Source organism: Zeugodacus cucurbitae, chromosome 6 (assembly GCF_028554725.1).
Source record: "Zeugodacus cucurbitae isolate PBARC_wt_2022May chromosome 6, idZeuCucr1.2, whole genome shotgun sequence".
Taxonomy (NCBI): domain Eukaryota; kingdom Metazoa; phylum Arthropoda; class Insecta; order Diptera; family Tephritidae; genus Zeugodacus; species Zeugodacus cucurbitae.
This window is the reverse complement of record NC_071671.1, coordinates 18,626,661-18,654,374: the sequence shown is the minus strand read 5'-3', so window position 1 is coordinate 18,654,374 and position 27,714 is coordinate 18,626,661. Positions and strand designations below refer to the sequence as shown.

Genomic DNA, 27,714 nt, shown 5'->3' with positions numbered 1-27,714 from the left:
GTTAAAAAATCTCGAATACAGATTGACTCCTGGTTTGAAATTGGAGTTTTTCGACAAAAACTTAATATAAATCCGAAAAATAATGAACATTTAAATTGTCGAATTCATTTAAATAGCGAAATCTTTCTTTCACTATTGCCATAAAAGTCTTGATTCATGGATATTTTAGTTTTGATAATACAATCTTAGGAAGTTTTTTTTAAATATTATAAACTAGCAGACCACTCCGGCTTCGCACGGGCTTAAACGAATATTTCAAAAGTTATAAATTTTTACACACTTATATACACTCTCCCGTACATATGTATGCACTTTCCCGTTTCCTCCCTGGGTTGATTTTAAAAAAGTAAAATGAGAAAAATTCGAACATGAAATTATATTTTATTTGCAATGATCTAGAACTTGATAACGACCTCTAGTCTTTTGTGTCCGTTGTCTTTCTCTCTTATTATGAAGGCGTTGGGAACGCTCAGAGGTTGACGCCCTACTGCGAGCTTGTATATTTCTAATATTTTGTTCTTCAAGCCGCTGCACACGCTCCGTAGTCGACTCTCAACCGCGTACTTGCAGGTTTTGAAATTTTGTTCAGCAAGCAGCTGCGAGCGCTCTTTACTCGACTTTCTGGCACGCGATTGCGATGCGAAGAGAATGACATGCAAGACGATTTTCAGTTTCAGATTAAGATTCTACATCACGGAGTCTTTTTGATACCCTCACCTGGGAACTATTTCCAGAAGTTTGAGATTCTAGCAATAAATATAGCCTATGTTACTCGGGGTGAATGTAGCTTTCCAATGGTGAAAGAAGTTTTGAAATCGGCACAGTAGTTTTCGAGTTTAATCTATATAAATAATAATATATATATAATAAAAATCATAATGTATTTTAAGATTAAATTATGGTAGTATTTTTTTTCTAAAAATAAAACAAATTCTGTGGTCATTTAGACCTACTTGTGGGGTACCAAAAAATATTTAAATGAGTTGGTTATTTTTTTTTACAATAAAATAAATTATAAGACCATTTAGATCTACTAAAATAAGTTAAGAATTATTTTCTTGATATAAAATAAATTATTATGTCATTTAGACTTCTCGTGTAGTGCCAGAAAGAGTTCAAATAAGTTAAGGAAATTGTTTCTTGAAATAAAATTAATTTGAAAGTAATTCTGACCTATGCGTGGTACATACATACAATAAGAGCGTTAAATGAGTTGGGTTTTTTTCTCAAAATAAAATAAATAATAAGGAGTCATGTTGTATGTTAAGTTAAAATGTTATCAATTAAAAAAAATATGTTTCGTTCACAATTAAGTAATAATAGTCTCTTAAATAAATAAATAAAAAATATTTACAAAAATTAAAAAAATATTTAATTTATATATTTAACCGTTTTAATTTTTTATTTATATTATACTATTTTTTTTTTTAATATTAAATAACTTTTTTTTTTATTTATAAAATAGTTAAGACACCTAAATGTGCATACAAAATAATTTAATTTAATTTTTATGAGTCAACGCTTATGTACACAAATTATAAAAATATGTTTACGAAATTATTAAAATAATTGCCATTCATTTTAATTACAATAGAATTACGTAGTTATGAAGTGAAGAGAAAATTTGCCACAAATTAACGGCTAACAACATAGTATTATAAAATGTGTAAGAAACTAACGAAGTTGTTGTTGCTTGGCGTTGTTGAAATGGTAATGACAAATGATTAAGCAGTCAGCCGCAAACCAAGCCCTCTTAAATATTACACATTGGCAGTATGTTATGACTAAGTAATGAGTGGCGCTTTAACAGAGCACTCGCGCATTGTATTCATAAAAATTACTGAATGAAATTCAACTCGCTTACAAATAACTATAAATCACTATTTCAAATAAGTGTGTGTGTGTGTGTCTGTTTGCATAGTGCATGTGCACCACTCCCACGCTCTCAAGCTGCTGCTGCTGCTGCTGCATTTGTTTGTGTTTTGTGGGCCATAAGAGAGCGTTTAAGATAATAATCTACAATTTATTTGCGACAAATTTTCGATTTTTTTCACTTTTTCATATTTTTTTCTGTATTTAAATGTTAACCGTTTAACCTGCCACGACCCCATAGTATTCACATTGATTCACATGTGTGTTATCACGTACACAGAGAGAAATGCATGAATATGGGAGAATATATAGTATATTATATATATATGTATGTGTATGTGTGTGTGTGTGTTTTTATATCCTGTAACGCCCATATCCATCGACAAGTCTTGCGTTGTGTGTGTGCACTTTTGTTTACCTCAATAATAAATCGCTTGTTTGCGCCTAAATATATGCCACATTAGCGGCATTTTGTAGTCGAAAATGGTGTTTACTGGCGTTTCTTGTTTGCATACGGTCACAATTTTTGTCATTTATCAAAATTATGTACAACAAAATTTGAACTTGGCCAAATTTAAAGTTTCACACAATATCGGATTGTTTGAAAACGCGCTGGCAGTTAACGAAATTGAGTCGTCGCAAACGGTGGTCATAAACGGAAAATTTCGGAAAATATCTTGACAAAAAATCAAAAACAAATAATACAAGCCAGAAGTTAGAGAAGTTAACAATTTACTTGTTAAAGTCATATAAGTCGATAAAGTAAAGTTTTGAAATTAATCAAAAATAAAATAAAAATTGAATATGGAAATCAATGAGTCATCTATGAGCGTTTTTTATCTCAGCAAAGTGTTGGCTTTGGCACCGATTTCAACAAAACAAAATACAAAAGGTGTCATCGAGATAAAACGCAGTATAGTATTCTCTATATACGCTATTGTTTTGGGCATAACAATGGGTGTGTATTATGTAATGAAACCCAAAAATTTTTAAAATTTTCAATATTTTAATTCAAAAATTAAAAAAAAATTTAAACCAGTTTTTTGGTAACAATTTTAGTTTGGTGAAGTGACATAAATTAAAAATAAAGTTTTAAAATGAAAAATAATATTCTTACAACAAGCAATATAGTAAATATAAAATTACTATTTTTTTTTAAATATTGTGTTTTTTTTTGCATAGTAATACTTTGCTACGAAGGCTTATTATACGATGCGAATTCGAAAGTACCTTTGCGGTGAGTATACATACATATGTGAAAGTGTTTCAAAAATCGATAGTGTAAACTAAGAAAAATGTTAACCAAAATTTTACAAATTCATAAAATAAATACAAAGTGTTGCTGACCGCTGAGAAGAATTTGACCGCGAAGAATACATATATTCGTTAAAATTTAGTTTTCGATTTCAAGTGCAAACTTTGTAAAATAGAATATATTTATATTATTTTATAACTATTTTCAAACATTTTTTTCTTATTTAAAATAAAATGTTTAGTTACAACTTTTTATTGTTTTATATATACAGTGGGCAAAAAAAAATTTATGTACCTGTTGTTTTTTGGAGGAAATTCAATTAAATTTATCATTTATTTTATTAAAAAAATGCAAAAAAACGAACAAAAATTATTGAATTTTCACTCCATACTACGTGATCCCAAAACGAGTCAGGTTTATCAGCGTATTTACTTGTAAATGCAAGCCTCTTTTGTCGATGCACCAGAGGTATTAAGGGGCTATACCAGTGGGACATTTTCAAAAATTCGATTTTTTTATTTTTTGCTTATTCGATAGTTTAACATTCAAAAATAGCCTGTGAAAGCGGTAAGATTGTATCTTGAATAGTTTTTGAATGGTAGCGTTCCAAAGAGCGACCGCACGCAGCTATAAGCCGCAATAGTCGAAACTTAAAACGTGTTTTTCTCGAAACGACATTTCTCAAAATTGCTGACATCATAACTCAACGATACATTGACCGATCGACTTTAAACTGAGTATTCTTGAATATATTTACTATACAATGACCTACGATCTTTTTGATTGTCATTTTACCTAAAAAAGCGACATTTTTTTCAGAGCTAAGCCATTTTGTCAATTTTTGATATTTTTAAAAAAATCGTAGGTCATTGTATAGGAAATGTATTTAACTTTAATATCCTTTTTGAATTTTTTGATCCAGCAACTCAATCGGCCGGAATCATGCCAGCAGTTAGGGAACTTTTTTTTCTGGCATCTAGCAATATTTTTGTAAAAAATGTAGCTGAAAATATACCTTACTAAGTGCAAAAAACTTCGAAACAATCGATCGAGTACTTTCTTTAAAAAAAAATTCACGAAAATTGCCTAATTTTTCATAGGTTATACTGGTATAGCCCCTTAAAGGTTTTTGTACCCATTCTTGTAAAGCTCATTTCAAAAGGTTTGAGGATGCACGCTACCTGAACTGAGTAAAACTTCCTTCTATATTTACCTGTAAAGTTCCAGACTCTTCATATGATTGAATTCACTCGATGACGGTTTGTTAATAATTCCGCCACGTGCTCCATTCCCCTTTAAATATATGTAAGTTTAAGATAATTTTCCCAGTCTCAAATGGAATTTCACGACCACGCCCCATTTCTACTTCACACTTTGACGTTTGACAAAAAATTAACATTCCCCTGCAACATTATTTAAGGAATTGAATAGTTTGTAACACAAGTAATTTATTACCATTAGATTTCTCTAAAAAACGCGAAGGAAAAACCCAAAACCAGAAATGTACGTAAGCCTTTTGAAGTGATTTTCAGTTCCTTTTTGTTTTTTGACAATATTGAATTTCTGGAAGAAATAAATGGCATTATTACGTCAAATATTTAATCTCACTAGTATCGTTGAACATTGTATGAAAAAAATTGCGATTACTGTTTGTTTTGAATTTCAGACCATGCATGTTTGAAAAAGATTCGTACGTAAGCTTTTTTTTGTGAACTTATTTACAGCGAGCCCTCGGGAAAAAGATAATTGAAAAAAATCATCCAACTTTTAGGATAACACTCGAGAGATAAGACAATCAAAAATCTATTTTTTTAAGTCGTGAAACCCATGTAACCCTTTAAAGATGTGACGAAAGAGGGATAAAAAAACGCATAGCTTTTATGAACAGGCCTAAAGTAGGGCTATAATTTTACAAGCATACGAGCTATCGCTGAAAGAGTCAAAAACTATCTCAAAAATCAGGTTTGAGAAGTGTTTCGGCGATTGGAAGAAGCGCTGACATAAGTGCATGAGACGAATGATTCTTTTTTAACGAAAATACCGTTATTTTTGAAGACAGTAACTCCTCCAAAAAAAAAAAAAAAACAAATAAATCAGACCCTAAAAACATGTGAAGTGGACGAGAGCAATCGTCTCCAAGAAATTATGTTACTCGATTTCAAAAAAGCAGTTTCAAGAAAAATGCGTTTAAAGTTTTACGCGTTGTAACTTCACTATTTGTCCAAATTAATAAAGTTTACTTCACACTTTTTGCAAAAACTTTTACAAAAACAGTTTAAAAACTCTTTGATAGTTTTAGTTTTAATATAAACCAAAGTCTATACATATTTGTAATACCTATCAAACACTATCTATTCCCGAAACTCAAAAATGATCAAGTTTTCTACACTTGTTCATTAGTTTTGTGTCATTATATTTAAAATATAACAATTCCCTTCATAAATTGGTTGTTTTTTTTTAGAATGAATACTTCTACCTCGAGAGTTGTGACTGCTCTGGACGTAAGTGTGGTGGTGCTGTCCAGTGTTGCTGGTATTGGATGTGGTATATTTAGTGTAAAGCCAACAAGAGAGCTAAATCTGCGTTTAAGAAAGGTAAATCAGGCGATTTCATTATTTCAATAATAACATTATACAATTAAATTACGAATAAATACTATATATAGATGTTGAAAAATACTTAAGAACGATGAGTTGACAATCATATACATAAACTTTTCCGTGTGGATTAAAGAATTCTACCTTTTTTTTTAGAAAAAAATTTAGTACTATCTGCTGAAAACATCTTCAGTTTATGAAATAAAGCTTTTAAGCGTTTTTTATTAAAAATAATCTCTAAGGACAAGAACTCCACATCGTTCTTAAGTATTTTTCAACTGCTCCCAAAGGAAAATGTTTTGAAATTAGCATATTCTTAGAGCTCTTATCATTTGACAATCAGTTTGGAACTACAGTGGAACTTCTCTAACTCGAATCACCATAATCCACAAAAAAACATCGAGTTATAGAAATTTTCGAAAAAACATAAATTTTTCAAAAAGCTGTAAAATATAGATTTATACACAGTTTTAATTATTCATTATTTATTTGTTTGGCTTTTGACATCTATATCACATGCCTTTGTTAGATGATTTATGCAATCTATAAGTGTAATATCATATTTTTTGTTCGCCATCATACATAAGAGTGAAACTCTTTTAAAATTCTGCCTCGATAGTAAAATTTTAATTTTTGTATTATGCTCTGGTCGAAAAGTTCGATTTATGGAAGGAAATTTATGGTATGAACTTTGACTTCCATTGCCAATTCAAGAGTACGAGTTTTGGAGAACTTCGAATTAAGAAAGTTTGAGTTATGGAAGGAAATTTGTATGAAAACACTATTGCCAATTCAAAAGTTCGAGTTATGGAGATCTTCGAGTTATGGAAGTTCCACTGTATTTCGTAATTAATATTAATTATGTATAATTTTTGATATATTTTATATTATCATACAGTTTGATGCCGCTTTACACTCATTTTCGAATTTCAAACGTGATCGCATCACATCCAGAATTATGGCCATCATACCGATGACAATAAGCGCAGCACTCATAGGTTGTATTGAATATATTTTAACGCTGTAAACTTTACTATTTATTAAAGAAAAAACACGTCTACTTTAAAGTTTTCGATATATGGACATGGGTGCTACAAGTGGAATTTTCGCCGAAAAAAAGTTCAAGTGAGTAGAATTAAACAAATTCTATATACTTTTGTTTTATTTCTAAAATATTTTGCAGAAGCCAATATCAAGTGGTACATACCGTTTTATTTACTTTATCTCGTTATGATTGGTTTCCACATTTTATTCGCTAACACGGCGTTTGGACTCGGTCGGCGTTTTCGGCGTTTAAATGCAATGCTAAAGTGTCATTATTTGTCAGGTGAGGATAATATCGATTATTTTTTATTTTATTTATTTTATATAAAAACTATTTATACTTACACAGACAGCAAACCGTATAGCTTAGTGCGAACACAGATTAACAGCATTAAAATCACGCCTGACCAAGCGATGTCGCTACATGACAGTTTGGACCGTCTGAACACAGAATCATTGCCCAAAGAGGGTTTGGGTTAGTGAAATCGATGATTATTATTATTTATTTATTTTGAAACAAATTTATTCATATTTTATTTGAAATTGCAGGCAAAACTCGTGTTGTGCTCTTGAAATCACTTGCAGACAACCACGAATCGTTGGGCAAATGCGTACAGATATTTTCAAAGTAATTACATATCCATAAATATTGTAATCAAATAGTTCAAATACGCCTGTCGTCCGCTTTAGCACCTACGGCATTGCTGTGCTGTGCATACTTGTTTCCTGCCTGCTGCACATGGTTGCCACTGCGTATTTTCTATTTTTAGGTTTACTCAATCGAAACATTAGCGGTTATGTGTGGGGTCAGGTGATGTGGATTATTTTACATATATTAAGATTGCTGCTGGTGGTGGAGCCGTGTCACATTGCAACCTTGGAGGTCAGTATTAAGTACACAAGTGTTGATTTGTAATAATTCTTTCGTTATTTATTTCCTCTTTAATATATTTCTACAGTCAAAGAAAACCATACAAATTGTGTCTGAGATTGAACGAAAAGTGCATGAGCCCGTGCTGGTTGAAGAGGTGACCTTTTTGGTATACTTTTTTTATCTATAAATAATATTTACAATATCTTTATCACAGATTAAAAAGTTTTGGCAACAGTTGCTCGTTATAGATGTCGAATTTTCAGCGCTCGGACTTTGTCGCATCAATAGAAATATACTAACATCGGTAAGTAGTCATAAGATTATTTTAGAATAGTTTAATTTTTTATCTAAAAATTATTTCTCAAGTAATTGAGTACTTTTTGTTTGAGGTTAGGTCACTGAGAGTTGAATATATAAGTTGATAGCATGTTCTTGTTTTTCAAAGTGGTTTAAGTTTAATTTTAAAATACTCAGAAGTTTTTAACAGATTCCAAGCGCTTTTACGAATCAGTAGGGTTTTTCTGATCTATTAGAAGTATCACAAAGGACAGCGCTCAAAACTGTCCAAGTGAGATTCCTGCATATGCAGAGATCTATTTACTAACCTAATTTTAAGATAAAACAGAACTAGTAGTAAGAGTATTGAAAACAAATTGTGAAATATTTATATACCATCGTCTCTCAACTTCTGCATATTCCTCATTAAAATGGTATATCCGTTTCCTATTCTATTTATGTTTGATTATGCCAGTTTATGTGATTTATACCAGTTGTGTACAGTTGTGTTGGTAATCTCCAAAATTCGACGAAGTGAATTCTGCTAACAATAATGATTATTTTTTACCGATTTTTTGAAGTTTTCTACCGTCTTATATTTTAGAATCTTTTATTAAGAAACTAGTTTTTGGAATAATTTTTATTATTACATTTTAAATTTAAAATTAATTTAAGAGAAAAATTAACTTCAAACTCATAGAGAATAGCTAACCAACACGCTTAAGTTATATTATATTATATATGTATACTACCCGGCTGCATCAGATTAATCGTCATAATATCAAATAATAAATCTGAAGGCAGTCATTAGCTATGACATAAGTTTTATATTAATAGCTCATGCTTTCTACATGGCCAATTATATATTATGTACTAGGGTAGTAAAATAAATACCTAGCTCATCGCCTGAAAGCGCACCTTTCTCAATAAATAGCTATTGGCGACGAGTGCACAACAAGTATAACTATATGTCAGCGGAGTTTGACAGTTAACACCGTGGATTTCATATCGACGGAAAGAGCATGGAGATCGTTGAAATTTACAAGGTGGGAATAACTGGAAAGGGCAAAACGGTTACAGGACTCTCATAAACCGAATTATTGAATCAATTCGACGCGTAATTGCCTATTTGGCGAAGAAAGAATGGCTTTTCCACCACGACAATGCTTTATTAGACGACTCCGCCGTCTCCACGGTCAATTTGATCGAATTAGATTTGGAAAATTTGTTTCAAAATGTCAAATGCCGAACGGAATTTTTAGTTGAATGAGGATGCCTACTTTGCAGAGCTCCATACAGCATATTTTTCAGACGGTTCAACGAATTGGAATATGGTTGGGTCAAGTATATCGAGCTAAAAGTCCAACATTTTCTTCTTTATTTTGTAGACTAATTACGATCGGAACCCCCTCGTATGTATTTATGTATATGTAGCCTGCTTGAGTGTTGGGCACTACTAGGAAATGTTTAATTAAAAGTAGCGTGGGGTGAACTCACGACTGTAACTATTGTTAGTTTATTGTTGTATTAAATTACTGTGAAATTAATAAACAAAGTATAATTTGTCTTTTATTACTTACAGTTCAGTTCAGCAATCGCCACATATCTGGTTATACTCATACAGTTCCAAAAAGCGAGTGGCTGATGCATTGTGCAATGGGAATTACGAGTAATTAAATTATTGAAAAATGTAATACCACAAGGAAGCTAAAAATAAACAGTATAAATAAAAAAAAAGTATATAATAAGTTAAAAATTGTAATTTGAAGAAGAAAAGAAAAAATTAAAACAAAAAGGAATCAATAACCAAAGTTTTTTATGACAAATACAGTTGAACTTACATAACTCGAACAACTACATTTAAGTTATCCATAACTCGAACTATTCAATTGGCAATAGAAATCAAATTTCATACAAATTATCTTCCACAACTCAAAGTCTCTCTAACTCGAAGTTTTCTATGGATTATGGTGATTCGAGTTAGGAAAGTTCAACTGTATTTCCACAACTACAGTAAACTTTTAACAAAAAAATGGAGAAATATTCAATTGTAAGATTGGTTTGCTGACTTTAACAAAAATATCAAAAAATAGAATCTAGAAGATCGGTGAATATTTTGGTAAAGTTAAAATGAAGTATTTTGGTAAGTAGAAGGAAATACGAAATTTTTAGTAAGCTCTAAGCAAAGGAGTCCCTTTTCGTAGCCCCAACTGCCCTTATTATCTAATACAGAAATACACTCGAATAATTGATATGATCAAGTAAATGCGAATCAAATTGGTCATCTAAATAAAAATTATATACGACGGAATTTATTATTTCTAGCCTAAATATATGTTAGAAAATCTTTATTAGTGCCTTTACTGTTAACATTGATACGAGTATGTTTAACAACCTATCAACACATCCTTTATAAATATAGTCGACCATAAATTATACACACACATATATTTTTTATCACACATCCGTAAAAATAATAATAATATTTGCTCCTAAATGTATGCTACATTTATTGTTCTTTACCAGTATATACCCATATAGATGTTTATTTAGTTACAAATAATGAAATATTTACTTGAGCATAATGTCTACGCATTCATAAAATAGTCGCTGCAATCTCAAAATCTCTACTTTTTATAAATTGTATAGTTACAACTAATTATTCAACGATACTTATCAACTTTTGCTGCGTACTTTTATTTTATTCACGTATTATTGTGAAACGTGGCCCAAACCCGTCACACTTGTGTGCATACTGTATGTCAAAAAGTTGAATTTATTATTTGTTTACATTGTGTCGAGTGCAGTAAAAGGATTTTGTGATGGTATGAGTACTCGTATTACGCGAAACGCACACTTAGTGGCATGCCGAAGTGAACATTTTTAGTAACAGTTTAATTAATACGCACGATGCGCTTGAAACAGTAAGCAGTGTCGCTACGTGATTTCAAATTCAAATTAATTGAAGGACAACAGAAAAGTTAAATATTTTTATATTACTACAAAATGGAAATCAGTGAGTCATCTATACATGTATTTTATCTGAGCAGAGTCTTAGCTTTGGCACCCTTCTCGGTGAAGACGAATGCGAAAGGCGTAATAGAAATCAAAAGGAGTAAACTGTTTACTTTATACTCAATCGTCTTGTGTTTGACGATGGGTGCGTATAAGAGCGTATAAAATTCAAAATCAAATCGATTTGCATTACTCTTTTTTATGTTCTTTATACTTCCGTTTTAGTCATATTAGTTGGCATTGGATTCGAGCATAATTGTAAAGTTCAATTGCGGTAAGTAGATAATGATTTTTTTTTACAATTCATAGTACAAATTTCGCTTTCTGTTAATCAGTGATTGAAAATAACTCAACTGCAACAACAAAAACAAAAACTTCGCCCACATTTTCCCATTATAAAATTTACTACTTTATTAATTAAATATCACAATTTTTTTAGGGTGAATTCTTCGACATTAAAAGTGGTCACTGCAATGGATGTGGGCATGGTGGCGCTAACGTGTGTTGCTGGCATCGTTTGCGGGCTTTGCAGCGTGAAATCAACGCAACAGCTCAATTTGCGCTTAAGAAAGGTATTTTGTTATATACGTGGTGTGTTCAAAAAATAACGGGAATTGTAAAATTTAATATGTCACGGTTTTAGAGAGTCTAATTGTCAAAATTTATTTGATATACATACCCCTGAAAAACGCTGAGAGCTAACAATTCGTTGCTTGTTTGTAAATTCTTGGTCAAAAACAATATTATAACCAAGTTCCAAAAATGAAGAAACCCTTAAAAGATCGTTGTTTTACAAGCATGTGAGAAATCGCTGAAAGAGCCAAGGGCTATCTCAAAAAACCGATTTTGAGAAGTGTTTCGTCTATTGGAAGTAGCGCTGGAAGAAGTTCATAATATCGAATGGGAACTATTTTAAAGAGCGACAACATTAATGTAGACATGAATAATTATTTTTTCCAAAAAAAAAAAAATAAAATAAAATTCCCGTTGTTTTTTGAACACACGACGTATATTTAAAAACAAATTTTTTAAATTGTTTTCTAAAATATTTTCTAAAAAAGTGTATAATACCCATGTACACATAAATTTCTTTAAAATTCTATTGCTTACAGTTAGACGAGTCTTTGCAATTCTTTTTGAATCACGAAAATGATCGCTTCGCATCAAGAATACTGGCCACAGTCCCAGCAACACTATTTGGAGCACTAATAAGTTGCGTAAATTTTAGTTTTTTCTTTTATAAATAATTCAAATCTAAATCAATATTTTAAGGTTATGATTATTTTGTATGGATGCGTGTTGTGCCAGAACACTTTCTTGGTAAGACTCCAACGTTACATAACCTCACAATTTTTCTAAAAGCAAATATTTTATTCCAGAGGCCACTTTCAACTGGTATTTACCATTTTATGGCATTTATTTGATCTTAATTGGAAGCCACATTTTATATGCTAGTAATGCTTTAGGATTAGGTAGACGTTTTCGTCGTTTGAATACTATATTGAAAAGCCGCTTCTTGTTGGGTAAGATTAAGATTATAAGATTATTTTGAGCGAAAGATATATTTTCAAAATATAGTTACCGTCATCTCAGTTATTTCAGACAAAATTAATTCAGATACATAGCTTATTCTGAAGACAGAAAATATTGGTAACATTTCAGAATTCTTTTGAATACAAACCTGTATGGCAACAGGATCTAAAGCTATAAGAAATATCTTGATTCGACTTTTTTAGAACATATTAGCGGATTAATTATTATATTATAATTATTGTGAAAATTTTAAATGATGTTTTATGCTCCTATTATGAATTTGAACTCAACTCCAATATGGTTGAAATTTTGAAAATTGGTATTATCAATAACAACTCAACTCATCAAAACAATTTCAGTTGAAAGATTAAAGATACTTCAACTTTCTTGTGGAAATTTCAACTGAAGTCAATTGTTATTCGTAATGACAATGTATAATTTAATATTAGTTGAGTTGTTTAAGAGTTTAATTACTTTAACCACAACACAATTGAGTAGAGTTGTAATTCATAATAGAAGTGTTAAGCTACGGAAGTCGATACTAAACGTGAATCCTTCTAAAAAAAAACGATATAACTCCAAACATATAATGTTCTAATATAATTATTGCTACCATTTTCTTCATAATTCCTAATGACATTTTCCTACTTCACAGAACAGAAAAGTTGCTGTAAAATGAAGATTTGGGTAACTAATTTAACAGCGGATCAAGAACTATCATCGTTCCACAAATTTGATCGGCTGAAAACTCAACAATGTAAGTAAGAGTATGTAGCAATTACATATGTACATCTTATATAGCTGAAATTTGAAAGTAAAATACTTTTATTAATTTCTGTTTCTAGTCAAACCGACTGTTGAACTGTTAACGTTACTAGTCGATAATTACGAATCGCTGTATAAGTGTGTGGAAATATTTTCCAAGTAAGTTCATTTGGTGATAGGTTTCAACTACAGCGGATTGTATTGGCAGCGGATGTAATTTCTATCGTCCGTTGAATCGATTTTACGAGATCAACACAATGAAAGCTTTTATCACTTGAGAGGCTCACCCTCTTTAAGAGAAATAAAAAAATCGTATTTTTATACTCTCGCAACAAAAATTACTAAGAGAGTATTATAGTTTTGTCCACATAACGGTTGTTTGTAAGTCCTAAAACTAAACGAGTTAGATATAGGGTTATATATACCAAAGTGATCAGGGTGACGAGTAAAGTTCAAATCCGGATGTCTGTCTGTCCGTCCGTCGGTCTGTCTGTCTGTCCGTTCGTGCAAGCTGTAACTTGATTAAAAATTGAGATATCTTAATGAAACTTGGAACACGTGTTCCTTGGCACCATAAGAATGTTATCGGACCACTGGCACGCCCACAAAATCGCGATAACCAAAAACACATAAAGAGCTATAACTAAGCCATAAATAAAGTTATGAAAATAACATTTGGAACATAGGATCGCATTAGGGTGGGGCACATTTGAATGTAATTTTTTTGGAAAAGTGGGCGTGATCCCGCCCCCAAATAGGTTTTTTGTATATATCTTGCAAACCAATAAAGCTATATAAACCAAACTCTCTGCAGTCGTTTCTTTTAGCCGTTTCCTTATACAGTCCGAAACTGAAAGAAATCGGATAATAACCACGCCCACTTCCCATACAAAGGTTAGGTTGAAAATGACTAAAACTGCGTTAACTCACTAACGAGAATCGTTAGAAACACCAAATTTTACATAAGAAATGGCAGAAGGAAGCTGCACTGAGATTTTTTTACAAAATTGAAAATGGGCGTGGCGTTGCCCACTTATGGGTCAAAAACCATATCTCAAGAACTACTCGACAGATTTCAATGAAATTTGGTATATAATATTTCCTTGACACCCTGATGACACTGGTGGAATATGGGCGAAATCGGTTCACAAATACGTCTACTTCCCATATAACTCAATTTTGAATTCCTTCTGATTCCTTCACTTTATCATGTATACATAAGGAACCGATAAAGATAGCGAAATAAAACTTTACACAAATAATGTATTTGAGCTGTGACATCACTTGTGAAAAAATTGTCAAAATCGAACCATGACTTTTTAAGGCCGCTGATATCAAACATGAAGAACTCAGTGCCTAAGGGTAATTTTTCACCGAAAATATAGATAAATCTTTAAATAAATTGCGAGAGTATAAAATATTCGGTTGCACCGGAACTTAGCCTTTCCTTACTTGTTCCTCCTAGTTATGATCGTCTATCAGTTTGTGATCAAACATTTTTATTTTAATTTCCATAAAGAAGTTACCATAAGTAAAGTTACAGTTATCAGTTCATGCAAATAATTTCAAAAAGATATTTCTTCTATTTACTTTTTAATACAATCGAATTTCACGATCTTTTATTAGCGCCTTCGGTTTTGCTGTGCTTTGTAACCTGATCTCTTGCGCGCTACATCTAATCATCACTGGACATTTTCTGATTATAGCTTTGGACGATGTTTCTATAACTTTATACACGTGTAATCAGTTGTTGTGGATTACAATGCATGTATTCAGATTGTTATTGGTGGTGGAAGCTTGCCACAAAGCGACAGTCGAGGTGAGTGGCAAGAAGTCGAAGTTACTTGTTTAATAAACCAATAATTATAATTATTTAAATAAAATTTTATTTTGTTTAATTTTCGTACAAAGTCAAAGAACACCATACATATAATTTCCGAAATTAATCGCAAAAATGATGACCAAGCACTAGCAAATGAGGTAAGAATTGTTGAAGTAATATAGTTGAAATAACTTTTTTACTATAACTTATTTTTTATTGTTTTATTAACAGTTTCAAAAGTTTTGGCAACACTTAAGTGTTTACGATGTAAAATTTTCGGTTTTGGGGATCTGTAATATTGATAGAAATATATTGACAGCGGTGAGTACCAACTAGGGATGTTATAGTAATAAATTTTAGCGCAGTTTTAGATTATTATTATTATTTCAAGTCCTCTTAGAGAGTGTTATTGCCTCCCCTAAAATGAAAATTTAACTTAAGATTGATATTATAAGCTCTTTTAAAGCTCGTTCTCTCTTTTATTTACAGTTTACCTCAGGAATTGCTACATATCTTTTTGTTGTCTTACAATTTCAAAGCACCAGAGGCTAATGGACCTGAATTAATTCTACATTTAAAAGCAATTTAAAAATGGAATCCTTTACAAAGTGACTATTTTTAAAGAAAATTGTCTAAATAATATTTTAAATTTCATAAAAAATTCAAAAATATTAAAAAATATTCTTAAATTTGTAATAATTATTTGACGGGTATAAAAAATTCTACAAGTAAACTGCAAGATTATTTCATTCAATAAATTCTGATTAGTTATTAGAGAAGGGTGAAGTATTATCTAGTTCTTGGATCAGTGTGTTTATTGTAAAATTTTGAAAAATATGTTTTATAAAGGTACATATATAATTTCCTGTCATATCACTCCTGCTTAACATTTTATTGAGATAACACACAATCTGACCCATATATTCAGCATAAAGTCTATTAAAATAACAAAAATCATTATGTATATATGGGGCCTCCAAGCTATGTAATATCCATGATTATACTTTTGCTTAATTTTCATATTAACTGGTATACCGCCCACCGAATATTTGGAAAACCTAGTAACTATTACTATATTTTACTAATTTTTCGCATAGGGACACATTAAAGTTTAATAGAATAACGAAAATCGTAATATATACTATATGAGGGCTGAGGAAATTATTTCATTTTCACCAGCAGGGTACACTATATCCAAGACTATGCACTCACTTAATTTTGCTAAGATATCTCACATATTAACCAATACTTATATGCGGAATAAAGCCCACCGTATTTGTGAAAAACCTATAATTAGATATATGGGAGCTAGGATTTGTTATGACCCGATTTTAATAATTTTTGGAACAGATACACACTTTTAGAAGAAAACATTTTCCTCTGAATTACATTAAATTATCTGGGAGATTTACCTATATTTTTGGTTAAAATGTATCCTTAGGCCCTGAGTTCAATATATTCGATATCTGGGGCCTTGAAAAGTTATAGTCCGTTTTCTATAATTTTTTCACAAGTGAAGTCAGAGATGATATGTACTATATGTGTAAAGTTTTATTCCACTATCTTCATTGGTTCCTTATTTATTCGTGATAAAGTGAAGGAATCAGATGGAGTTCAAATTTGAGTTATAAGGAAAGTAGTCGTGGTTGTAAACCGATTTCGCCCATTTTTATACTCTCGCGACAAATGTTGCTAAACAGAGTATTATAGTTTTGTTCACATAACGGTTGTTTGTAACACCCAAAACTAAACGAGCTTGTATATACCAAAGTGGTCAGGGTGAAGAGTGGAGTTCAAATCCGAATGTCTGTGTGTCCGTCTGTGCAAGCTGTAACTTGAGTAAAAATTAAGATATCTTGATGAAACTTGGCACACTTATTTCTTGGCACCATAGGAAGGTTGAGCAAAATCAGACCACTGCCACGCCCACAAAGTGGCGAAAACCGAAAACACATAAAGTGTCATAACTAAATAAAGTTATAAAAGTAAAATTTGAAATAAGGGATCGCACTAGGAAAGCAACCTTCTCACTGCCCCAACGAACATGTGTTCCAAGTTTCATTAAGATATCTTAATTTTTACTCAAGTTACAGCTTGCACAGACGGACAGACGGATGGACGGACGGACAGACAGACATCCGGATTTCAAATCTACTCGTCACCCTGATCACTTTGGTATATATGACTCTATATCTAACTCGTCTAGTTTTAGGTGTTACAAACAACCGTTATGTGAACAAAACTATTATACTCTCGTAGCAACTTTGTTGCGAGAGTATAAAAAAGAATTCATGCGAATAAAATATATCAGAAATTGTCGATCAAAAATTTTTCATTGGAACTTCATGTTCGATATCTGGGGCCTTGAGAAGCTATAGTTCGATTTCGACAATTTTTAAATCACCGATGCAACAGTTGAATTTCCATAACTCGAACTGCTCTAATCCGAAGTTCTCCATAAGTCGAACTATTGAATTGGCAATAGAAGTCAAAATTCATACAAATTACCTTCTGTAACTCGGATGTCTCTCTAACTCAAAGTATTTTTGTGGATTATAGTGATTCGAGAAGTTCCACTGTGTTTAAAGTGATCTCCTGTTTAAATTTTATAGCTTTATGTATCGCTTAAAGCATTTGATATATACAACCCTACATCTAACTCGTTTATTTTTGGAGTGGTACAAAAAACCGTTATGAGAACAAAACTATTATACTCTCTGTGCAACATGTTGCGAGTGTAAAAAAATGCAATACTTAAAAAATACCCTATATAGACCCTATATTTCTTTCCCCTTCTGTTTCCTGATTTACTTTCACCATCTTAGTGTGTAACAACTGAGTAATTTTTGCTTTCCACGTGAGACTTCTCAGCACCTGTAAAATTTTCCGCTTTTATATTTTCGTTGATATGACGTTACCAAAAATTCAATTAAACTACCTTCTTGTGTGTCTAATTAATATAGGTACGTCATTAATAAGTATGTTTGTATATGTGCTTGTTAACACAATGTGTTTGACAACTGATCAACACGTATTCTGCAAAAAAAAAAAATTCCACGCCAATCATGTCAACAACTCATACATACAACTACCTACAAAGTTATTTATTCACCCATTATACACAAACAACAATGACTAATAAAAAAAACTTTGTTTGCGCCTAAATATATGCTACATTAGCCGGAGTAGTGTGTTTACTTTCACTTATTCGCATACGTCACACACACACACTCAAAGGTGTCAACACACAGGCGTTTGTGCTCACCTTTAAACGTTCCTTCACTACTCGAGTACAATTTAAATTCATTCAATTTTCAATTTGTCGGCCCACCTTAGGGGTGGTAAAATACTATGGGAAATACAAATATAATTTTATAACTGTAATATTGGCAGAGCCATTTTGTAGTCAACCGTGTGACAATTTAATTATGCATATAATTAGCTCAAAACAGATTTCCAGTCCTTGCTTTCACTGACACGAACTCTAATGATTATTTACAATTTAAACGATAAGTGTGTAAATAGCATTTAGAAGTGTTTACAGGCAGGCGGGGGCAAACTGTTGCACGCCAGTTGTTGGTTGTGCAAAGGTGGTTTAACGACAGAAGGATCGAAAGTGATCTGAGAACTAAAAAAATAAAATTTTAAACTATAGTTAGCGCACTTTTGAGTAGAAAAACGAAAAATTATTTATAGCACATACGAAGGAGAAATTCGGTTTGCCAAAGGCCTTGGTGTGAACACCACATTATTCTATGAAGGGACGTATATTTAACAGAAATATTATGTAAAATCTGCTAATGAGAAAAATATAGTTCATATTCTAAATATATCTTATATATTTTTTAATTTTTTCTTGTAATATTATTAACCTTAATATTATTATTGACCTCAATTAAATAAGTTGTTCTCTATCAATAAACGATTTTTGACTTTAAAATCAATTTAAATTTTACACAATTTTTTTATAATCAAAGTAGTATATTTCTCCTATTATTTGCTCAAAAATAGCCGTCACTTTGAGTCATACAGCCTACTTTTAGGCGCATAAGCGAATTTACCTCGCTCGTAGCAATACAAATCTATTTTTTCTTGGCTAATTCGTTGTATAGACTTAAAACAAATATTTATCCTCCAAGAATTTCTATTATTGGCTCAATGTTAGACATCAGTTTAAAAGCCACAGTATACTTTTAGGCGCTGAAACAATTAGGTTCACAGGTATAGCATTAAGCATGCCTTTTTTATTTGTGACCCAATTTAAATCTGATTCTATACACAATCTTAAAGTTCTTAGCTATCCAGATTTGGTAGAGCTTGAAGTATTTAGATTTGTATGCCACGATAAGTCCAATACATAACAAAACAGTTCACTTTAGTGAACATAAAAAATATCAACAAGAAATTTGGTTTAACCACAATTATACTTATTAGGAGAAGAGTATTTCAAACTGACCTATTATCGGTTGTTATGCCAGCCCCAAATAGACGAAAGTTTCCAAGACTTTATAATAGTGGTCTCAGGGCAAAAGTATATAAGCAGGAGCTTTTTCCTTGGTTCTCAGACTTTGATTTCTGTGGGATCGTTCATTTTTTCGTTGGATTCTTATTAAAATCTATTTATTAAAATCTGAACAGTTCACCATTAAATTAATTAATTTCAAGACAAGTTTATCACTTTTATTGAAGGTTCCAGATAAAAGAGTCTTTCAGGTTGTTGTTGTTGTATAATCAGAAAGCAATCTCAAAATAATTTTCACGAATGTTGGCGTATTGCCAGTGAATTGTCATATAATGCCCCGGGTCCGTCCCTGTCCTGTATTTAAGCCGAAGATACCTGTTTAATGATTCGAAGACAGTTTGAAGGGTATTAATATGTGATCCAGAAAAGTAGATGTCTAGATAAAAAACCTAGTCCGTACCCGTTATGAAAACCCGACTTTCATAATTTGCCGAAAAATCAGGTTTATTGTTTCGAGGACAATTTGAAGGTCTAGTAAGTCCAGTTATTTAAAAAAAAAGTTCGAAAATTATTCGTATGGACTCACATCAAAAAATGTGGTTTGTGCACCGCTGGACGTGTTGATGTAAGCTATATATGTATGCAGGATATTCATATGATAAAAGCCCACACGCTAATAAAAATAGGAACACACACTCAGCTACAGCCTATCAATATACAAACACACACACATATACATATATGGTTATTGGCGAACAAATATTTGCTAAAGTGTAAAATATTCACTTATTTTTTAACAAATTGTCACTGCCAGCGAAGTTGTGAATTGCCAGCGACACGAAATTCACCACCTCAACTAACGGATATGCAATCAGTGTCATACAGCAAGGCTGAACGTGCGGAAGTGAAATTAACTGAAAGAATTAATAAAAAATAAATTCAAGAATTAAAAATTATATTATTCCCTAAAAGTAACAAATTAAAATTTTTTAAAGCAGAATTTAAAGTGTCTTCACAAAAAAAAAAGTTTTAGGAAAAAGCGTTTCAAATAAAAATAAAAATAAATCTTTAATTTTTGTGCCTCAAAAATACAAATTTCTCTCTAAAATTATGGAAATCACAGAGCCGACGTTGTGCATTTTCTATGTGAGCAAAGTTTTGGCGCTGGCGCCATTCTCGGTGCGCCGCAACTCGAAGGGTGTGTTGGATATACGACGCAGCGTAATGTTCTCGGTTTATTCCGCGTCACTCTGCTTGCTAATGGGTAATTCAGCTTTCGTCATTTATTGTGGAAAAATTATGAAATTATAACGTGTTTGCGATTTCCAGTCTTTTTGACCTATCAGGGACTGTTGTTCGATGCGAATTCACAAGTGCCAGTGCGGTAAGCTTAATTATGCTTAAATATTGCGTACGTTTTTAAACTATTTTGTAGTTTTGTAATGTATTTTTAAACACTTACTTTTGTTGAGTTATTGAAAGTCTTGTAGAATGCTTGGTCTTTGTTGTTTTTGTCTAAATTTCCATATCGTAGTTTTATATCTGTCATAATTTTCGTTTCAGTTGGAGTAATGTATATGTAATGGGATTTGTTTAAATGCAATTTGAAATGTTTTTAAATATATTTATTCATCAAGAAACAATCGCTTTTTATCGGGTTTTTATTTTATATTATCTGTTTTAATTTCATTCCCTTGGATATGGTTGTGTTGCACCATAATATAGACAAATACTTGATTGTCTGAAATACTGTGTTAACGGATTATTACGCTCGCCTTAAAACGGGGCTAGTAAACTCTTCAATTTTTTTTCCGGATAGAGAACTTCACACTGCTTAAATGGGGAGTTTAAAACGTCCAGACAGACGGACCCTCTGTCTGACTTAAGGTATTAGTACTTCTGTAATCTCAACCAAGTCGTAATTTTTTTAAAATTGTTCTTTGAGGAAAGATATTTTAACTCAACTGACCGAGGAGTACGCGCAAGTTGACAGTACAGAGCTCACTTCTTCCACCATTCGCCATTTATATGAACGATTTTGGACTCCAGAGTTCTCATACAACCACCGCAGCTTTGGCAGCCAAGTTAAGTTGAGCTGGGGCTTAATGCTAAGACGAAAAGAGTTTGCAGCAGAAAAGAATCGTCAGCTCTGTTTTAAAACGATTGAGCAGAGAAGTTCTTGAACTCATTCATCGAAATGTCCACTTTATTTTATGAACTTGACTTTAAAGCAAGGAAAATATGTTACCTCCAAGTGTAAGAATCTTAAAACAGTTGCAATATATTTTAATCCCATAACGCTGCGATAACTACCTTCATAGGATTTTATATGGCCTATTGGCCATTTACCTTGTTACCATAATCAATGTCCAGTATCCTGTAGATTTTGACTTATCTAACTGAACAATAAGAGGACGGAAGATCAAATTACTGTGCTTCTAAAGGAATTTTTACCGTTACAATATTTAAAAGAAATTTAATATATGTATTTATTCTTATGTTCTTTTCCGATTCACAACGAGTATTTATTCCAATATAAACTCCAAGAAATTGGCAGACAATAATTAATCTAGTATTAGACATAGAATAAGAAGATCATATGACCATTATTACATAGAGAAGGGAGTTTGCCTCAGATAAGCTGTTTAAACCAGGTTTAGGAGGTTTTGCAATATTAAAACATCGGGAACAGATGAATGAGATGTGATGATGTTTAAGTTTAACTTAAGTTTAAGAAACACAAGTAAGGAAGGGCTAAGTTCGGTTGTGACCGAACATTTTATACTCTCGCAATTTATTTATTTTATTTTATTAATATAATACACAATTTGACCAATATATTCGGCATATACAGTGGAACTTCCATAACTCGAAGATCTCCTTAACTCGAACTTTTGAATTGGCAATAGCGTTTAGAAATCAAATTTCATACAAATTTCCTTCCATAACTCAAACTTCCTTAACTCGAAGTTTTCCATAACTCTATCTTTTGAATTGGCAATAGAAGTCAAATTTCATACAAATTTCCTTCCATAAATCGAACTCTTCGACCAGGACATAATACAAAAGTTAAAATTTTACGATTTTACGATCGAGGCAGAATTTTAAAAGAGTCCCTCATTGTATGGAGGCGAACAAAAAATATGATGGATTGCATAAATCATGTAACAAAGGTATACATTTATACACGTCAAGAGCCAAACCATAGCAAAATGCAACAAACAAAATTACAGAAAACATCGTTTAAAGTATGAACATAAACTTTATGCGAAGTTAATAAATAAAACTGTGTATAAATCTATATTTTACAGCTTTTTGAAAAATTTTATGTTTTAATGAAAATTCTATAACTCGAAATCTCTCCAACTCGAAGTTTTTTTGTGGATTATGGTGATTCGAGTTAGAGATGTTCCACTGTATATGGTATAAAGTCTATTGAAAGTTGGAAACCCAAATATTAGGTATATGGGAGTTAGTTGAAGTTATGACCCGATTTATTTAGGCACGCATTTTAGGCACGAAGATATATTATTAGAAGTAAAATGTTCTCTCTCAATTTCTTCAAAATATCTAAGAGACTTACTTATATTTTTGGTAAAAATATGTTAGAAGCACTGATGTCCTCATATTCGATATATAGGGTCTTGAAAACTTATTCGACGATTTTTAGAAGAATGATGCCACTCTTTATATGCAGTATTTTTGCAAAGTTCTGTTCCGATATCTTCTCTAGTGCTTACTGTACTGTTGTAAAGTAAACGATTCAGGCCGACTTCAAAGTCCTGGTATATAGGAAGTAGGTGTGGTTGTAAAGCAATTTGGTCTATTTCACAACATATCATTGGGATGCAAGGAAAATAGTATAAACCGAGTTTCACTGAAATTGGTCGAGTGGTTTCTGAGATATGGTTTTAATTTAATTTAAAAATTAAAAATAATAATAATTTTCTCGAACTTCAAATCCAAATATTTCGATTTTGGGGGCTAACTTCGAAAATAGGAGAATATAACTTTTATACTTATTATTTCAATATCCTGGAAAAAATTAGTTTGGTTCAATAGTTAGGAAATGAGTCGATTTTGCCGTATAGTGTTATCGAAGAACAAGAAGAACAGAAGAACAACGTAGTTCGGAAGTTGTGTAAACGAACTATTAGAAGGATGATTTTATTTTGAAAATATATATATTTATGTTTATGTTTGTAATTCCGACGGAATAAGTTTTAAGAATATATCTTAATAAAACATAAATGTACGTTTAATGCCTTTTTTGCTCTCGTAGTTGAGTAGTATACCACGTTTGATTTTTATGTATGTACGAGTATATCTCTAATCGCTATCGTAGTACTTTTACTTTTTATATAAAATAACTAAAATATTTGACTTACCTTTTAACAACTTTCGCTCTACATAAACTTTGACTCTTCATTCTCTTTTATCGCTCTCTCTTCTGCTCGCATTGCGTATGTTATCTTCCTTTCACCACTAACAACCAAAACTGCTACGTCTAATGCACCATTATTTGAAATGTTCAAATTCAACAAATATAGCCCATCTTTTAGAATGAAATCGGCCACATCGAAAGTGGTCACAGCGTTGGATGTATCGGTTGTGGTGCTGGCGTGTTCAGCGGGAGTCGGTTGTGGCTTGTGGGGATATCGTGCGACGCGTGAGCTCAATACGCGACTACGGAAGGTGAGTGAGAGAAATATTAATATTTCTTGAATAAATACTTTTAATTTATATGCATAAATATTATTTTATATGTTTACGTATATATATAATATACATAGGTCGACGATTCGTTGCATTCATTTTCCAACTTTAAACGAGATCGCATATTGGCGATATTAATGCTGGCATTGCCGTTGATAGCCATTACATCGATTTTAGGTATTGTAATTTTTAATTTGTTATTTATTAAATAAATTTATAGTTTTTATTTTATTCGTAAAATTTGTAGGACTTGATCTCTCGACTTGGCTACGTTTCGCCATTTGCATGAGAACACCGACAGATGACACAGGTAACCTTAAATCAAAAATTCATTAATTTTTTTATAATTATTTTATTTTCCCGGTAAATAATAGAACTAAACGTGCAATGGTACATACCATTTTATAGTCTCTACTTCATTTTAACTGGCTTGCAAATCAACTTTGCCAATACCGCCTTTGGTCTGGGTCGACGCTTTCGGCGTCTAAATGTAATGCTGAGAAGTAGTTTTCTAAAAGGTTTGTAGCATTTGAAAACAGTAAAAAAATTTAGGTAATAACTCTCTTTGAATAGATGTTGATAACAACCAGAAATACATTCCATCTAAACCATTAATCACCACTGTGAAGGTGGTGTCACAGCATCCGCTATCTTTACACCAAAGTCTGTCGAAATTGTCCCATTTACCAACACAAGAATCAGGTAAATATTACAAAAATCAATACGAAAGATGTCAATTTATGTAAAAAGAGCGATTATCACTAAAAATATATAATTCAAATGATATTAACGCAATTTACTAAGCAAAATGCTCAATGAGATCAAATACAATCAAATCACATAATGATCATATGATGTAAAGTCATATGGTATCATATCAAATCACTTGCACTTACGAAAAATCACATCACTATCAAATCAACAAATTTGAGTGCTGTACAAACCGACACAGACAGTAAATAACGAAAGATAAAGGAATAGACGAAGATCTTGGAACTTTTTGAGGAAAATATTTTATGTTACTGCAGTAATGAATCGGGTATATAGAACCAGTACAGCACCTGGATTTTCATCCAACCAAGGACAATTCACAGCATTCTTCAAATTTGGAGAACGTTTTCTGTAGCTGCAACAACAACAATCATTATACCTCCTCGAACCACTGCCCAAACCCGGCTTAATGACAAAATAGGAGCTTACGATCGTTTTCTTTTAACGAGACACGACAGTTCTTTCTACATAACCGCTACCGACCCGGATTTTTATCCGGACGAAGATTGACAACTCTACAATTCCTCAAAATTAGTTGCTTTTTCTGTTACTACAACAACAATAACTTTTATATTCATGCCTCCTGGCCAGTTACAGCTCTTGTACCGGCGACCACAAACTATTTGTAAAAGTAAAAATTGGATGTTATGATAATCGATATCTAACGGGACATTCGAAAAAAGTTCCATTTCAAGTCCCATTCCAAGTGATCTACCTGTAATAAAAGAGCTATTTTACTGGATCAACCAATCGATGAGGACGGTCCCCTTACTAGAAAGGGGCTACAGAAAGATCTATAAAACTATACCGACGGAAACGCAACTGTCTTCCGCCAAGCACTGAACGCTTTTCACACTGGAGCCCCTAACACTTACTTTGACTCCCTCCCAGTAAATGGCATCATTGGTGTCAAACTAACGCGTATTGAAGATGACGAGCTCGAGTTGCCACGTGAAACGCAAAAGTGACCCTTGCGCATCTTCGTACTGTGTATTGCAGCAGTTTAAACTCCTACTTATCCAAAGACCCCGAAATACCGAATAAATGTCCTGCATCTAACACCTCTTTCCCTTTAGTCCGATCCTGCCGAAACAGCTCGTTTCCTGCGCCTCCCGTTAGATGACCTTGATGACAACTTTCCGTTTCAATCTGTATAATCTTCTACCAACAACAATCTAAATGATATAAACATAGAGAAACTTAAAGCAGCAAAAAAATTAATTAATTCAAAAATTATAAAAAAAATATGAAACTTTTAAATAAAAATTACATATCATAGAAATTACATAAATTAAATTCTTTCACATTTTCTTTTTTCATGCAGCTAAAAGCAAAGTCGCCTTACTAAGATTGCTTGAAGAAAACCACGAGTCTTTGGGCAAATGCATGCGCTTAGTATCTAAGTGAGTACTGAAACAGCTTACAGTAAAAAAAAAAACAAATTCGATAAGCTTATAATTTAAAACCTTAAAAACCCTTCACCCTTACACAGCTCACACGGCGTTGCAGTGCTCTTCATACTGGTCTCTTGCCTGTTGCACTTGGTCGCCACATCATATTTCCTGTTTTTGGAGCTGCTAAATAAAAAGGACAGCGGCATGGTGTGGCTGCAAGTGTTGTGGATTGTTTTCCATGCGTTGCGCTTAATATTAGTCGTCGAACCATGTCATTTGGCTACCGTGGAGGTGTGTTAATATTTGTAATTACATGCATATGCAATTAAATAATTTTCACTTTGCAGTCCAAAAAGACTATACAAATAGTGTGCGAAATTGAGCGTAAAATACACGATCCAATATTGAATGAGGAGGTAAGTGGAAAATAAACACTTACATACATACTCATAAATAAATGAAAAAAAACAACAAACATACTTATTTGCAATAAAAAATTGACAATAACAAATAAATAACATGCAAACAATTATTAATTGACACTTATACAATTATTATTGCGCAATATTTAACAATCCCTTTTGGCTCATTTAAACCATGTAGGTGAAAAAGTTTTGGCAACAATTACTTGTGGTGGATGTGGAATTTTCTGCGAGTGGTCTGTGTCGCGTTAATCGAACGTTACTAACATCGGTGGGTATTGTATATAATAGCAAATAATAATAAAAATTTATTTTATAAAAAAATATAGTTTAATTTATCAATCAAACCAATTTGTTTATCCTTTTGCCATACATGTATACATTCTTTTCATAATATTTATCTTTATAATTACAGTTCAGCTCGGCTATTTGCACATATCTGGTTATACTCATACAATTTCAAAACACTAATGGATAAATAATTTAAAAAATATTAAAATATAAAAAAAATATTGTAATAAAAATTATTTAAAAAAACTAAAAAAAAAATTGTCTTTGAATGTGAATATTGATTAATTTCAGTGATGATAAATCTGGATCGAAATTGACTGCCATAAAAATAGTAAAAGTCCCACAATGTTTTATCCTTATTCATATTAAAAGTCCATTTTTTAACTGCTAAACGGAATTCATTCAGTTAAAATGAATAAAAATAAATAAAAAAGACAAAAATTTATTTAAAAAAAACCTATTAAAAAATATAATTAAAAAATATATAAAAAAATTAAATTAAATAAAAGAATATAAAGAAAAAATAAAAAAAAATAATAATTTAAATAAAAATTATTTTAAAATAACAAAAAAAAGTCTGAATATTCATATTTGCTACTTTCTAA

General features: G+C 31.8%; 3 protein-coding genes across 3 annotated transcripts; all 3 read left to right on the top strand.

Annotated features, from left to right (window-relative positions):
- The first annotated feature begins 5,115 nt into the window (after positions 1 to 5,115).
- On the top strand, positions 5,116 to 9,621 carry LOC105216832 (gustatory receptor for sugar taste 43a-like). The gene is made up of 10 exons (XM_029043217.2): positions 5,116 to 5,721; positions 6,623 to 6,722; positions 6,793 to 6,849; positions 6,908 to 7,051; positions 7,118 to 7,243; positions 7,318 to 7,396; positions 7,459 to 7,651; positions 7,728 to 7,796; positions 7,857 to 7,946; positions 9,501 to 9,621. The coding sequence occupies exons 1-10, from the start codon at positions 5,590 to 5,592 to the stop codon at positions 9,561 to 9,563; spliced, it is 1,053 nt and encodes a 350-aa protein (XP_028899050.2). The 5' UTR covers positions 5,116 to 5,589; the 3' UTR covers positions 9,564 to 9,621.
- Positions 9,622 to 11,074: 1,453 nt separating this feature from the next.
- On the top strand, positions 11,075 to 15,605 carry LOC114804508 (gustatory receptor for sugar taste 43a-like). The gene is made up of 12 exons (XM_054232704.1): positions 11,075 to 11,078; positions 11,159 to 11,207; positions 11,373 to 11,505; positions 12,046 to 12,145; positions 12,206 to 12,253; positions 12,313 to 12,456; positions 13,122 to 13,223; positions 13,312 to 13,390; positions 14,828 to 15,050; positions 15,143 to 15,211; positions 15,285 to 15,374; positions 15,543 to 15,605. Exons 1-12 carry the CDS (start codon positions 11,075 to 11,077, stop codon positions 15,603 to 15,605), a joined length of 1,104 nt encoding a protein of 367 aa, XP_054088679.1.
- A 4,897-nt stretch (positions 15,606 to 20,502) lies between these two features.
- LOC105216807 (gustatory receptor for sugar taste 43a) lies at positions 20,503 to 27,296 on the top strand. Its single transcript, XM_054233387.1, has 12 exons — positions 20,503 to 20,779; positions 20,845 to 20,899; positions 24,066 to 24,210; positions 24,309 to 24,408; positions 24,479 to 24,541; positions 24,606 to 24,749; positions 24,805 to 24,933; positions 26,327 to 26,405; positions 26,495 to 26,687; positions 26,744 to 26,812; positions 27,000 to 27,089; positions 27,234 to 27,296. Exons 1-12 carry the CDS (start codon positions 20,626 to 20,628, stop codon positions 27,294 to 27,296), a joined length of 1,284 nt encoding a protein of 427 aa, XP_054089362.1. The 5' UTR covers positions 20,503 to 20,625.
- The last annotated feature ends 418 nt before the right edge of the window (positions 27,297 to 27,714 follow it).